Genomic DNA, 13768 nt, shown 5'->3' with positions numbered 1-13768 from the left:
CTATGAACCCTGGTCAAAAGTAGTGCACTACCCTATTGGACCCTGGTCAAAAGTAGTGCACTACCCTATGAACCCTGGTCAAAAGTAGTGCACTACCCTATGAACCCTGGTCAAAAGTAGTGCACTACCCTATGAACCCTGGTCAAAAGTAGTGCACTACCCTATGAACCCTGGTCAAAAGTAGTGCACTACCCTATGAACCCTGGTCAAAAGTAGTGCACAACCCTATGAACCCTGGTCAAAAGTAGTGCACTACCCTATGAACCCTGGTCAAAAGTAGTGCACTACCCTATGAACCCTGGTCAAAAGTAGTGCACTACCCTATGAACCCTGGTCAAAAGTAGTGCACTACCCTATGAACCCTGGTCAAAAGTAGTGCACTACCCTATGAACCCTGGTCAAAAGTAGTTCACTACCCTATGAACCCTGGTCAAAAGTAGTGCACCATAAAGGGAACAGGGTGCCATCTGAGAACCGGTTGCTAGACAACGTGCAGGCCTCAGGCCTTCTAACTTAAGCTCAGGGCAGTTATTTCCTCTTCAGCTATACAAAGCACGTCAAGCACGTCTCTCTCTCAGAGACATGGAGACGTACGTGATGGGAAAGACCTTGACAGACAGAGTGGCAGTACAGTAGAGAACCTTCATTCATATTGACTGACCGACTCAACCATATATTTCATTCTGTTGACAATTTTCTTGTCTTTTTTTCGCTTTAAAAGCTGGTTTGTCAATTCAATTATATTAGTTTGATCATTTAAAAACATTCTATAGTTCACTGAAAGATATTGCAAATATAACCTGGTCCCAGATCTGTCTGACAACCAAACTAAAGAAGTTGCCTGGGCACATACAGATCCAAGACCAGACCAGAGACATTGGTTGTATCCCAAACGGCTCCTTAACTATTTTGTGCACTACTTTTGACCAGAGCCAAAAATGTGGAGAATAGGGTACAGTTTGGAACACAGCCATTGATTGTGGTCAGTTGAGAGTTATTTATCTATAGAGGATGTTTTGGCACCAACCTCTGTCTTCTTGTATTAAGAGGAGAATAGCGAGTCAGAGTCAAACAGGAAGCATTTAGCACCAGCAGGAGAAAGAAGAGATTACACAGTGAGCTGGAACAGTCTTATAGATTCTACAAAGAGGCACAGACACACCTAAACAGAAAGAGAGACAGAACGAGATAAAGGGAGAGATAAACCGACAGAGGGAGCAAGGCAGACAGACAGAGGGAGAGAGACAGACAGAGGGAGAGAGACAGACAGAGGGAGGGAGAGAGACAGACAGACAGAGGGAGAGAGACAGACAGACAGAGGGAGAGAGACAGACAGACAGAGGGAGAGAGGCAGACAGACAGAGGGAGAGAGGCAGACAGACAGAGGGAGAGAGGCAGACAGACAGAGGGAGAGAGGCAGACAGACAGAGGGAGAGAGGCAGACAGACAGAGGGAGAGAGACAGACAGACAGAGGGAGAGAGACAGACAGACAGAGGGAGAGAGGCAGACAGACGGAGGGAGAGACAGACAGACAGAGGGAGAGAGGCAGACAGACAGAGGGAGAGAGACAGACAGACAGAGGGAGAGAGACAGACAGACAGAGGGAGAGAGACAAAGGGAGAGAGGCAGACAGACAGAGGGAGAGAGACAGACAGACATTGGGAGAGAGGCAGACAGACAGACAGAGACAGACAGACAGACAGACAGACAGACAGACAGACAGACAGACAGACAGACAGACAGACAGACAGACAGACAGACAGACAGACAGACAGACAGACAGACAGACAGACAGAGGGAGAGAGGGAGAGAGGCAGACAGACAGAGGGAGAGAGGCAGAGAGGCAGACAGACAGAGGGAGAGAGGCAGACAGACAGAGGGAGAGAGACAGACAGACAGAGGGAGAGAGACAGACAGACAGAGGGAGAGAGGCAGACAGACAGAGGGAGAGAGGCAGACAGACAGAGGGAGAGAGGCAGACAGAGGGAGAGAGGCAGACAGACAGAGGGAGAGAGGCAGACAGACAGAGGGAGAGAGGCAGACAGACAGAGGGAGAGAGGCAGACAGACAGAGGGAGAGAGGCAGACAGACAGAGGGAGAGAGGCAGACAGACAGAGGGAGAGAGGCAGACAGACAGAGGGAGAGAGGCAGACAGACAGAGGGAGAGAGGCAGACAGACAGAGGGAGAGAGGCAGACAGACAGAGGGAGAGAGACAGACAGATTGAGAGACATAGAAACCCAGTAGTACTATTGATATAGTGGTTAGATAGTCATGTAGCAGTAGTGTTTATATAGTGGTTAGATAGACATGTAACAGTAGTGTTTATATAGTGGTTAGATAGACATGTAACAGTAGTGTTTATATAGAGGTTAGATAGACATGTAACAGTAGTGTTTATATAGAGGTTAGATAGACATGTAGCAGTAGTGTTTATATAGAGGTTAGATAGATTGACATGTAACAGTAGTGTTTATATAGAGGTTAGATAGACATGTAACAGTAGTGTTTATATAGTGGTTAGATAGACATGTAGCAGTAGTGTTTATATAGTGGTTAGATAGTCATGTAGCAGTAGTGTTTATATAGAGGTTAGATAGACATGTAGCAGTAGTGTTTATATAGTGGTTAGATAGACATGTAACAGTAGTGTTTATATAGAGGTTAGATAGATTGACATGTAACAGTAGTGTTTATATAGTGGTTAGATAGACATGTAACAGTAGTGTTTATATAGTGGTTAGATAGACATGTAACAGTAGTGTTTATATAGTGGTTAGATAGTCATGTAGCAGTAGTGTTTATATAGTGGTTAGATAGACATGTAACAGTAGTGTTTATATAGAGGTTAGATAGATTGACATGTAACAGTAGTGTTTATATAGTGGTTAGATAGATAGACATGTAACAGTAGTGTTTATATAGTGGTTAGATAGATAGACATGTAGCAGTAGTGTTTATATAGTGGTTAGATAGATAGACATGTAGCAGTAGTGTTTATATAGTGGTTAGATAGTCATGTAGCAGTAGTGTTTATATAGTGGTTAGATAGACATGTAACAGTAGTGTTTATATAGTGGTTAGATAGATTGACATGTAACAGTAGTGTTTATATAGTGGTTAGATAGTCATGTAACAGTAGTGTTTATATAGTGGTTAGATAGACATGTAACAGTAGTGTTTATATAGTGGTTAGATAGTCATGTAGCAGTAGTGTTTATATAGTGGTTAGATAGTCATGTAGCAGTAGTGTTTATATAGAGGTTAGATAGATTGACATGAAGCAGTAGTGTTTATATAGTGGTTAGATAGACATGTAACAGTAGTGTTTATATAGAGGTTAGATAGACATGTAGCAGTAGTGTTTATATAGTGGTTAGATAGACATGTAACAGTAGTGTTTATATAGAGGTTAGATAGATTGACATGTAACAGTAGTGTTTATATAGAGGTTAGATAGATTGACATGTAACAGTAGTGTTTATATAGAGGTTAGATAGATTGACATGTAACAGTAGTGTTTATATAGAGGTTAGATAGATAGACATGTAGCAGTAGTGTATATATAGTGGTTAGATAGACATGTAGCAGTAGTGTTGATATAGTGGTTAGATAGATTGACATGTAACAGTAGTGTTTATATAGTGGTTAGATAGACATGTAACAGTAGTGTTGATATAGTGGTTAGATAGATAGACATGTAAAAGTAGTGTTTATATAGTGGTTAGATAGACATGTAGCAGTAGTGTTGATATAGAGGTTAGATAGTCATGTAGCAGTAGTGTTTATATAGAGGTTAGATAGATTGACATGTAACAGTAGTGTTGATATAGTGGTGAGATAGACATGAAGCAGTAGTGTCAGCTGAAACATCATCCTTCTAAGTCTAGCACCAACCGACTTCTGTGAAACCATCTTCCATGTACAATATGACTTACAGCCAGCAATACAATGAAGGTTGTAGAAAGCAGTTTGTATTGCTGTTTGTAGAGGCGTTTGGGCTGGGTACCTTCTACCTATAGGACTGGCAGGGCAGGCTGGGTATCTTCTATCTATAGGACTGGCATGCTGGGTACCTTCTACCTATAGGACTGGCATGCTGGGTACCTTCTACCTATAGGACTGGCATGCTGGGTACCTTCTACCTATAGGACTGGCATGCTGGGTACCTTCTACCTATAGGACTGGCATGCTGGGTACCTTCTACCTATAGGACTGGCATGCTGGGTACCTTCTACCTATAGGACTGGCATGCTGGGTACCTTCTACCTATAGGACTGGCATGCTGGGTACCTTCTACCTATAGGACTGGCATGCTGGGTACCTTCTACCTATAGGACTGGCATGCTGGGTACCTTCTATCTATAGAACTGGCTGGGTACCTTCTATCTATAGGACTGGCTGGGTACCTTCTATCTATAGGACTGGCTGGGTACCTTCTATCTATAGGACTGGCTGGGTACCTTCTATCTATAGGACTGGCTGGGTACCTTCTATCTATAGGACTGGCTGGGTACCTTCTATCTATAGGACAGGCAGGGTACCTTCTATCTATAGCACAGGCAGGGCAGGCTGGGTACCTTTTATCGATAGGACTGGAAGGGGGAGACTGGGTACCTTCTATCTATAGGACTGGCTGGGTACCTTCTATCTATAGGACTGGCTGGGTACCTTCTATCTATAGGACAGGCTGGGTAACTTCTATCTATAGGACTGGCAGGGGGAGGCATGCAGGCAGGGGAGGTTAACATTAGGACTGGCAGGGCGGGCAGGCAGGGGAGTTTAACATTAAGAAGGGGTAGTTGGTTAGCCTGTTCCTGATGTATACAGGCTCCTCAGAGTAGGTGTTGATCTAGGAGCAGGTCCCCTTGTCCATAAAAGCATTACGATATAGGCCTAAAAGCCAAAACAGATCCTAGATCAGCACTATCAACTCGGAGATGCTTTGTGAATACAGTCCCTGGAACATATTAACTAGCTGTTGGTGGTAGGGTTGGTAGTGCAGACAGCAAGCTGCTCCCACTCACTAGCCTGAGCCTTGAGTTTCTCCTCAGTGGTCTGTGCCTCTATAGAGGAGTCTGAGCTACTGATGCTGCTGCCACTGCCTGCAACACAGAGTAGAGTAGACACTCAACAGGGACACATCAAACACAGAGAGAGATGGAGAGAGGGGGAGGGGGCGAGGGAAGGATGGGGAGAGAGAGAAAGAGAGAGGAGAAAGAGAGAGGAGAAAGCGAGGAAGATCAGGCGATGGGATCCTGTAAAAAGAGCAACAAACCTGGAGCCAATCAGCCTAGAGGCCAATCCTAAATGCTTTATATAACCTGGGAGAGTGGATGCACACACACACACTAGGGCTGGGAGAGTGGATGCACACACACACACTAGGGCTGGGAGAGTGGATGCACACACACACACTAGGGCTGGGAGAGTGGATGCACACACACACACTAGGGCTGGGAGAGTGGATGCACACACACACACTAGGGCTGGGAGAGTGGATGCACACACACACACTAGGGCTGGGAGAGTGGATGCACACACACACACTAGGGCTGGGAGAGTGGATGCACACACACACACTAGGGCTGGGAGAGTGGATGCACACACACACACTAGGGCTGGGAGAGTGGATGCACACACACACACTAGGGCTGGGAGAGTGGATGCACACACACACACTAGGGCTGGGAGAGTGGATGCACACACACACACTAGGGCTGGGAGAGTGGATGCACACACACACACTAGGGCTGGGAGAGTGGATGCACACACACACACTAGGGCTGGGAGAGTGGATGCACACACACTAGGGCTGGGAGAGTGGATGCACACACACTAGGGCTGGGAGAGTGGATGCACACACACACACTAGGGCTGGGCGATATTACTTTCATTTGAATGTATATTTTAGTTCCATGTTCCACACGCCTGAATAACAAGAATCGATGTAAAAAAAAACACCAATAGGGATGTTAACATTTCAACTCCTCAAATTGCAGGCGGATTTGTAACCAAAGGGGCATTTTCATAGACAGAGCAGTGACTATTGCAAAAAACGCAGATTCAACTATTTTTATAAAATAATGAAATTATTATTATAAATTATTAGTGGGTCTGATGGTTCTGGAAGGCTTATAAATTATTAGTGGGTCTGATGGTTCTGGAAGGCTTATAAATTATTAGTGGGTCTGATGGTTCTGGAAGGCTTATAAATTATTAGTGGGTCTGATGGTTCTGGAGGGCTTATAAATTATTAGTGGGTCTGATGGTTCTGGAAGGCTTATAAATTATTAGTGGGTCTGATGGTTCTGGAGGGCTTATAAATTATTAGTGGGTCTGATGGTTCTGGAGGGCTTATAAATTATTAGTGGGTCTGATGGTTCTGGAGGGCTTATAAATTATTAGTGGGTCTGATGGTTCTGGAAGGCTTATAAATTATTAGTGGGTCTGATGGTTCTGGAGGGCTTATAAATTATTAGTGGGTCTGATGGTTCTGGAGGGCTTATAAATTATTAGTGGGTCTGATGGTTCTGGAAGGCTTATAAATTATTAGTGGGTCTGATGGTTCTGGAAGGCTTATAAATTATTAGTGGGTCTGATGGTTCTGGAGGGCTTATAAATGATTAGTGGGTCTGATGGTTCTGGAAGGCTTATAAATCGTGAATTCATCAGATTATTGCTGACTGTTTGAAATGCGGTCTATTTGACCATACCCTGTACTACCATACCCTGTACCCTGTACTACCATACCCTGTACTACCATACCCTGTACTACCATACCCTGTACTACCATACCCTGTACCCTGTACTACCATACCCTGTACCCTGTACTACCATACCCTGTACCCTGTACTACCATACCCTGTACCCTGTACTACCATACCCTGTACCCTGTACTACCATACCCTGTACCCTGTACTACCATACCCTGTACTACCATACCCTGTACTACCATACCCTGTACCCTGTACTACCATACCCTGTACCCTGTACTACCATACCCTGTACTACCATACCCTGTACTACCATACCCTGTACTACCATACCCTGTACTACCATACCCTGTTCTACCATACCCTGTACTACCATACCCTGTACCCTGTACTACCATACCCTGTACCCTGTACTACCATATCCTGTACCCTGTACTACCATACCCTGTTCTACCATACCCTGTTCTACCATACCCTGTACTACCATACCCTGTACTACCATACCCTGTACTACCATACCCTGTTCTACCATACCCTGTTCTACCATACCCTGTACTACCATACCCTGTACCCTGTACTACCATATCCCGTACCCTGTACTACCATACCCTGTTCTACCATACCCTGTACTACCATACCCTGTACTACCATACCCTGTACTACCATACCCTGTACTACCATACCCTGTTCTACCATACCCTGTACTACCATACCCTGTACTACCATACCCTGTTCTACCATACCCTGTACCACCATACCCTGTACTACCATACCTTGTTCAAAGGCACTTAAATATTTTGTCTTGTCCATTCACCCTCAATGGCTCACGTACACAATCCATGTCTCCAATTTGTAAGTCGCTCTGGATAAGAGCGTCTGCTAAATGACTTAAATGTAAATGTAAATGTCTCAATTGTCTCAATGCTTGAAAATCTGATTGAACCTGATTGAAGTGGATTTAACAAATGGCATCAATAAGGGACCATATCTTTCACCTGGATTCACCTGGTCAGTCTATTTCATTAAAAGAGGAGATGTCCTCTGTGTATATTGTGAATCGTCCATAAGTAAATAAATCAAATATATATTTTTAGGTCATATCACCCAGCCTTAATACACTAAATAATGTACAGTGCAGGAATTTAAAACTAAGAGCACAAAGGCTACATCCAGACAGTTGACTGATCAGGTCACATGACCAAGAACAACTGTCAAGGCACCTAGCTATACCACGATAGAAAGAGTAGCAGGAAGTCCCAATACATACAGCAATACTTTGAGAATGATGACTGAACGATCATTCGGACGTGTGCAGCGCCTTCAGACAGGATTCACACCCCTCGACTTTTTCCACGTTTTGTTGTTAAGAGTTTTTAAATGGACTAAATTGAGTTTTGTTGTCACTGGCATACACACAATACCCCATAATGTCCAAGTGGAATTATGTTTCTCAGAAAGTTTAACAATTTAATTTAAAAATTAAAATCTGAAATGTATTGAGTCAATAAGTATTCAACCCCTTTGTTATGACAAGCCTAAATAAATTCAGGAGTAAAACATGTCACATCATCAGTTGTATGGACTCACTCTGTATAATAGTGTTTAACATGATTTTTCAATGACTACCTCATCTCTGCACCCCACACATACAGATAATTGTAAGGTCCCTCAGTCAAGCAGTGAATTTCAAACACAAATTCAACCACAAAGACCAGGGAGGTTTTCCAATGCCTCGCAAAGAAGGGCACCTATTGGTAGATGGGTAAAAAGAATGTAAAAAGCAGACATTGAATATCCCTTTGAGCATAGTGAAGTTATTAATTACACTTTACATAAAGTAACACTGCAAAACATGTGGCAAAGCAATTATCTTTTTGTCCTGAATATAAAGTGTTATGTGTTGTATTGGATTTGCCCCCAAACATTAGTGAGTACCTCTCTCCATATTTTCAAGCATAGTGGTGGCTGCATCATGTTATACTGTAGGTAATTGTTATGCTTGTAACCCTTAAGGATCGGAGACAGGAAATAGAATGGAGCTAAACACAGGCTAAATACTAGAGGAAAACCTGGTTCAGTCTGCTTTCCACCAGACACTGGGAGATGAAGTCACCTTTCAGAAGGACAAGAACCTAAAACATGAGGCCAAATCTACACTGAAGTTGTTTACCAAGAAGACTCTTTAAATCCTTTTGAAAATGTTCAAGACTGAAAATGGTTGTCCAAGTTTCATTTTGACAGAGCTTGAAGAATTTTAAATAACAGGCTTGAAAATCTGTGCAAAGCAAGACTTACCCAGAAAATGCTGTAATGTCTAGAGACTGACCCAGAAAGACTACAGCTGTAATCACTATTTGACCCAGAAAGACTACAGCTGTAATCAAGAAGCTTTTCTTAGAGAAAGAAAGACTCAGCTGTAATCACTCTTAGAGACTTACCCAGAAAGACTCACAGCTGTAATCACTCCAGAGACTGACCCAGAAAGACTACAGCTGTAATCACTCTTAGAGACTGACCCAGAAAGACTCACAGCTGTAATCACTCTTAGAGACTGACCCAGAAAGACTCACTGCTGTAATCACTCTTAGAGACTGACCCAGAAAGACTACAGCTGTAATCACTCTTAGAGACTGACCCAGAAAGACTCACAGCTGTAATCACTCTTAGAGACTGACCCAGAAAGACTACAGCTGTAATCACTCTTAGAGACTTACCCAGAAAGAATCACAGCTGTAATTCATCTTAGAGACGTACCCAGAAAGACTCAGCTGTAATCACTCTTAGAGACTTACCCAGAAAGAGTACAGCTGTAATCACTCTTAGAGACTTACCCAGAAAGACTCAGCTGTAATCACTCTTAGAGACTGACCCAGAAAGACTCACTGCTGTAATCACTCTTAGAGACTGACCCAGAAAGACTACAGCTGTAATCACTCTTAGAGACTGACCCAGAAAGACTCACTGCTGTAATCACTCTTAGAGACTGACCCAGAAAGACTCACAGCTGTAATCACTCTTAGAGACTTACCCAGAAAGACTACAGCTGTAATCACTCTTAGAGACTGACCCAGAAAGACTCACAGCTGTAATCACTCTTAGAGACTTACCCAGAAAGAATCACAGCTGTAATCACTCTTAGAGACTGACCCAGAAAGACTACAGCTGTAATCACTCTTAGAGACTTACCCAGAAAGACTCACAGCTGTAATTCCTCTTAGAGACTTACCCAGAAAGACTCACAGCTGTAATCACAGCCAAAGGTACATCTTCAAAATATTGACTCAGGGGTGTGAATACTTGTAAATGAGATAGTTCTGTATTTCATTTTCAATAAATGTGCAAACATTTCAAAAGACATGTTTTCCCTGTCATTGTGGGCTATTGTGTATAGATGGGTGAGAGAGAAACATATTTAATCCATGTTGACTTCAGGCTGTAACAAAACGTGGAATAAATAAAAGGGTGTAAATTCATTGAAGTGAGTGAACAGTTTCACAGATTCATATTTTCCACCTTTTGTCTAACATAAAGGGCAGATGCCATGGTTTACTCTCTCTCCACACGTCTTCTAGGTACTTTTAGTGCGATTATTTAGAAAAGGGGACGCTGACTCAGTTTAGTCATCAGGAAATAAGCCCACATTAAATAATCATGACAAACATCTCGCAGACAACTTTGAGGGCCAATATGTTTTACATGTGGGAGGGTTAACCCTTTGATGATAGCATCAACCACAAATGGTTAAGATAAGTCTATGTAGAAGCATTCATGCATCAGCTCCCCCCCCCCCCCCCCCCCAAGATTGCATCTTTCTGCTGTAGTGCTGGAAGCAAGTTTCCATAAACAAACCCCAACTTCTCTGAAACATATTTTATTCATATATTCCGTTTTTAAAAAGCAACATGGGGACTGGGGAACAGTCCACCGCTACATCCCAAATAGCATCCTGTTCCCTATATAGTGGACTCCTTCTAACCAAAGCCCAGTACAGTTCAGAAGCCAAGGGCCCTTCACAGAGAACTAGTACCCTTCAAAGTAGCCTAGTGAACTTCATAAGGAGCCAAAGTACTATTAGCACACTCCTGTTGGGAGAGAGGGAGAACGGGGCCCCTTACCTCTCCGCTTCCTTCGTCCCTCATCATCTCCTTCATCCATCTCTTCTGATCCACTGCCCTCCGACCCGGAGATCTCTTCCCCTGGAACAGCAGAACAGAATTCAGTTCTAAACTCTCCTTAAACCCTTAGTGCAGGCTAACTCTCCTTAAACCCTTAGTGCAGGCTAACTCTCCTTAAACCCTTAGTGCAGGCTAACCTGCCTTAAACCCTTAGTGCAGGCTAACCTGCCTTAAACCCTTAGTGCAGGCTAACCTGCCTTAAACCCTTAGTGCAGGCTAACCTGCCTTAAACCCTGAGTGCAGGCTACCCTGCCTTAAACCCTGAGTGCAGGCTAACCTGCCTTAAACCCTGAGTGCAGGCTAACCTGCCTTAAACCCTGAGTGCAGGCTAACTCTCCTTAAACCCTTAGTGCAGGCTAACCTGCCTTAAACCCTGAGTGCAGGCTAACCTGCCTTAAACCCTGAGTGCAGGCTAACCTGCCTTAAACCCTGAGTGCAGGCTAACCTGCCTTAAACCCTGAGTGCAGGCTAACCTGCCTTAAACCCTGAGTGCAGGCTAACCTGCCTTAAACCCTGAGTGCAGGCTAACCTGCCTTAAACCCTGAGTGCAGGCTAACCTGCCTTAAACCCTGAGTGCAGGCTAACCTGCCTTAAACCCTGAGTGCAGGCTAACCTGCCTTAAACCCTGAGTGCAGGCTAACCTGCCTTAAACCCTGAGTGCAGGCTAACCTGCCTTAAACCCTGAGTGCAGGCTAACCTGCCTTAAACCCTGAGTGCAGGCTAACCTGCCTTAAACCCTGAGTGCAGGCTAACCTGCCTTAAACCCTGAGTGCAGGCTAACCTGCCTTAAACCCTGAGTGCAGGCTAACCTGCCTTAAACCCTTAGTGCCCTGAGTGCAGGCTAACCTGCCTTAAACCCTGAGTGCAGGCTAACCTGCCTTAAACCCTGAGTGCAGGCTAACCTGCCTTAAACCCTGAGTGCAGGCTAACCTGCCTTAAACCCTGAGTGCAGGCTAACCTGCAGGCTAAACCCTGAGTGCAGGCTAACCTGCCTTAAACCCTGAGTGCAGGCTAACCTGCCTTAAACCCTGAGTGCAGGCTAACCTGCCTTAAACCCTGAGTGCAGGCTAACCTGCCTTAAACCCTGAGTGCAGGCTAACCTGCCTTAAACCCTGAGTGCAGGCTAACCTGCCTTAAACCCTTAAACCCTAGTGCAGGCTAACCTGCCTTAAACCCATAGTGCAGGCTAACCTGCCTTAAACCCATAGTGCAGGCTAACCTGCCTTAAACCCATAGTGCAGGCTAACTCTCCTTAAACCCATAGTGCAGGCTAACCTGCCTTAAACCCATAGTGCAGGCTAACCTGCCTTAAACCCATAGTGCAGGCTAACCTGCCTTAAACCCTTAGTGCAGGCTAACCTGCCTTAAACCCTTAGTGCAGGCTAACCTGCCTTAAACCCTTAGTGCAGGCTAACCTGCCTTAAACCCTTAGTGCAGGCTAACCTGCCTTAAACCCTTAGTGCAGGCTAACCTGCCTTAAACCCTTAGTGCAGGCTAACCTGCCTTAAACCCTTAGTGCAGGCTAACCTGCCTTAAACCCTTAGTGCAGGCTAACCTGCCTTAAACCCTTAGTGCAGGCTAACCTGCCTTAAACCCTTAGTGCAGGCTAACCTGCCTTAAACCCTTAGTGCAGGCTAACCTGCCTTAAACCCTTAGTGCAGGCTAACCTGCCTTAAACCCTTAGTGCAGGCTAACCTGCCTTAAACCCTTAGTGCAGGCTAACCTGCCTTAAACCCTTAGTGCAGGCTAACCTGCCTTAAACCCTTAGTGCAGGCTAACCTGCCTTAAACCCTTAGTGCAGGCTAACCTGCCTTAGTGCAGGCTAACCTTAGTGCAGGCTAACCTGCCTTAAACCCTTAGTGCAGGCTAACCTGCCTTAAACCCTTAGTGCAGGCTAACCTGCCTTAAACCCTTAGTGCAGGCTAACCTGCCTTAAACCCTTAGTGCAGGCTAACCTGCCTTAAACCCTTAGTGCAGGCTAACCTGCCTTAAACCCTTAGTGCAGGCTAACCTGCCTTAAACCCTTAGTGCAGGCTAACCTGCCTTAAACCCTTAGTGCAGGCTAACCTGCCTTAAACCTGCCCTTAGTGCAGGCTAACCTGCCTTAAACCCTTAGTGCAGGCTAACCTGCCTTAAACCCTTAGTGCAGGCTAACCTGCCTTAAACCCTTAGTGCAGGCTAACCTGCCTTAAACCCTTAGTGCAGGCTAACCTGCCTTAAACCCTTAGTGCAGGCTAACCTGCCTTAAACCCTTAGTGCAGGCTAACCTGCCTTAAACCCTTAGTGCAGGCTAACCTGCCTTAAACCCTTAGTGCAGGCTAACCTGCCTTAAACCCTTAGTGCAGGCTAACCTGCCTTAAACCCTTAGTGCAGGCTAACCTGCCTTAAACCCTTAGTGCAGGCTAACCTGCCTTAAACCCTTAGTGCAGGCTAACCTGCCTTAAACCCTTAGTGCAGGCTAACCTGTCTTAAACCCTTAGTGCAGGCTAACCTGCCTTAAACCCTTAGTGCAGGCTAACTTTCCTTAAGCCCTTAGTGCAGGCTAACCTGCCTTAAACCCTTAGTGCAGGCTAACCTGCCTTAAACCCTTAGTGCAGGCTAACTCTCCTTAAGCCCTTAGTGCAGGCTAACTCTCCTTAAGCCCTTAGTGCAGGCTAACTCTCCTTAAGCCCTTAGTGCAGGCTAACTCTCCTTAAGCCCTTAGTGCAGGCTAACTCTCCTTAAGCCCTTAGTGCAGGCTAACTCTCCTTAAGCCCTTAGTGCAGGCTAACTCTCCTTAAGCCCTTAGTGCAGGCTAACTCTCCTTAAGCCCTTAGTGCAGGCTAACTCTCCTCAAACCCTTAGTGCAGGCTTACTAGAACATTTCTCCATTAAGCA

General features: G+C 44.9%; 1 protein-coding gene across 5 annotated transcripts in view; it reads right to left on the bottom strand.

Annotated features, from left to right (window-relative positions):
- The window catches only part of LOC124010918 (kinesin-like protein KIF3A), a 94442-nt gene that overhangs the window by 20978 nt on the left and 59696 nt on the right, over window positions 1–13768 (bottom strand). For 2 of the 5 annotated variants that reach the window (XM_046323721.1, XM_046323718.1), the window contains exons 9-11: window positions 10832–10912; window positions 5028–5105; window positions 1028–1036 (exon numbers count right to left, since the gene is read on the bottom strand). In XM_046323721.1, coding sequence (XP_046179677.1) covers window positions 1028–1036; window positions 5028–5105; window positions 10832–10912 — 168 coding nt within the window. The remainder of the gene's footprint in view (window positions 1–1027; window positions 1037–5027; window positions 5106–10831; window positions 10913–13768) is intronic. The other 3 variants (XM_046323719.1, XM_046323722.1, XM_046323723.1) reach the window with 3 other exon arrangements.

The sequence above is a fragment of the Oncorhynchus gorbuscha genome, linkage group LG23 (genome assembly GCF_021184085.1).
Source record: "Oncorhynchus gorbuscha isolate QuinsamMale2020 ecotype Even-year linkage group LG23, OgorEven_v1.0, whole genome shotgun sequence".
NCBI lineage: Eukaryota > Metazoa > Chordata > Actinopteri > Salmoniformes > Salmonidae > Oncorhynchus > Oncorhynchus gorbuscha.
The sequence above is the reverse complement of the archived record's forward strand: the minus strand, read 5'-3'. Positions and strand labels throughout refer to the sequence as shown.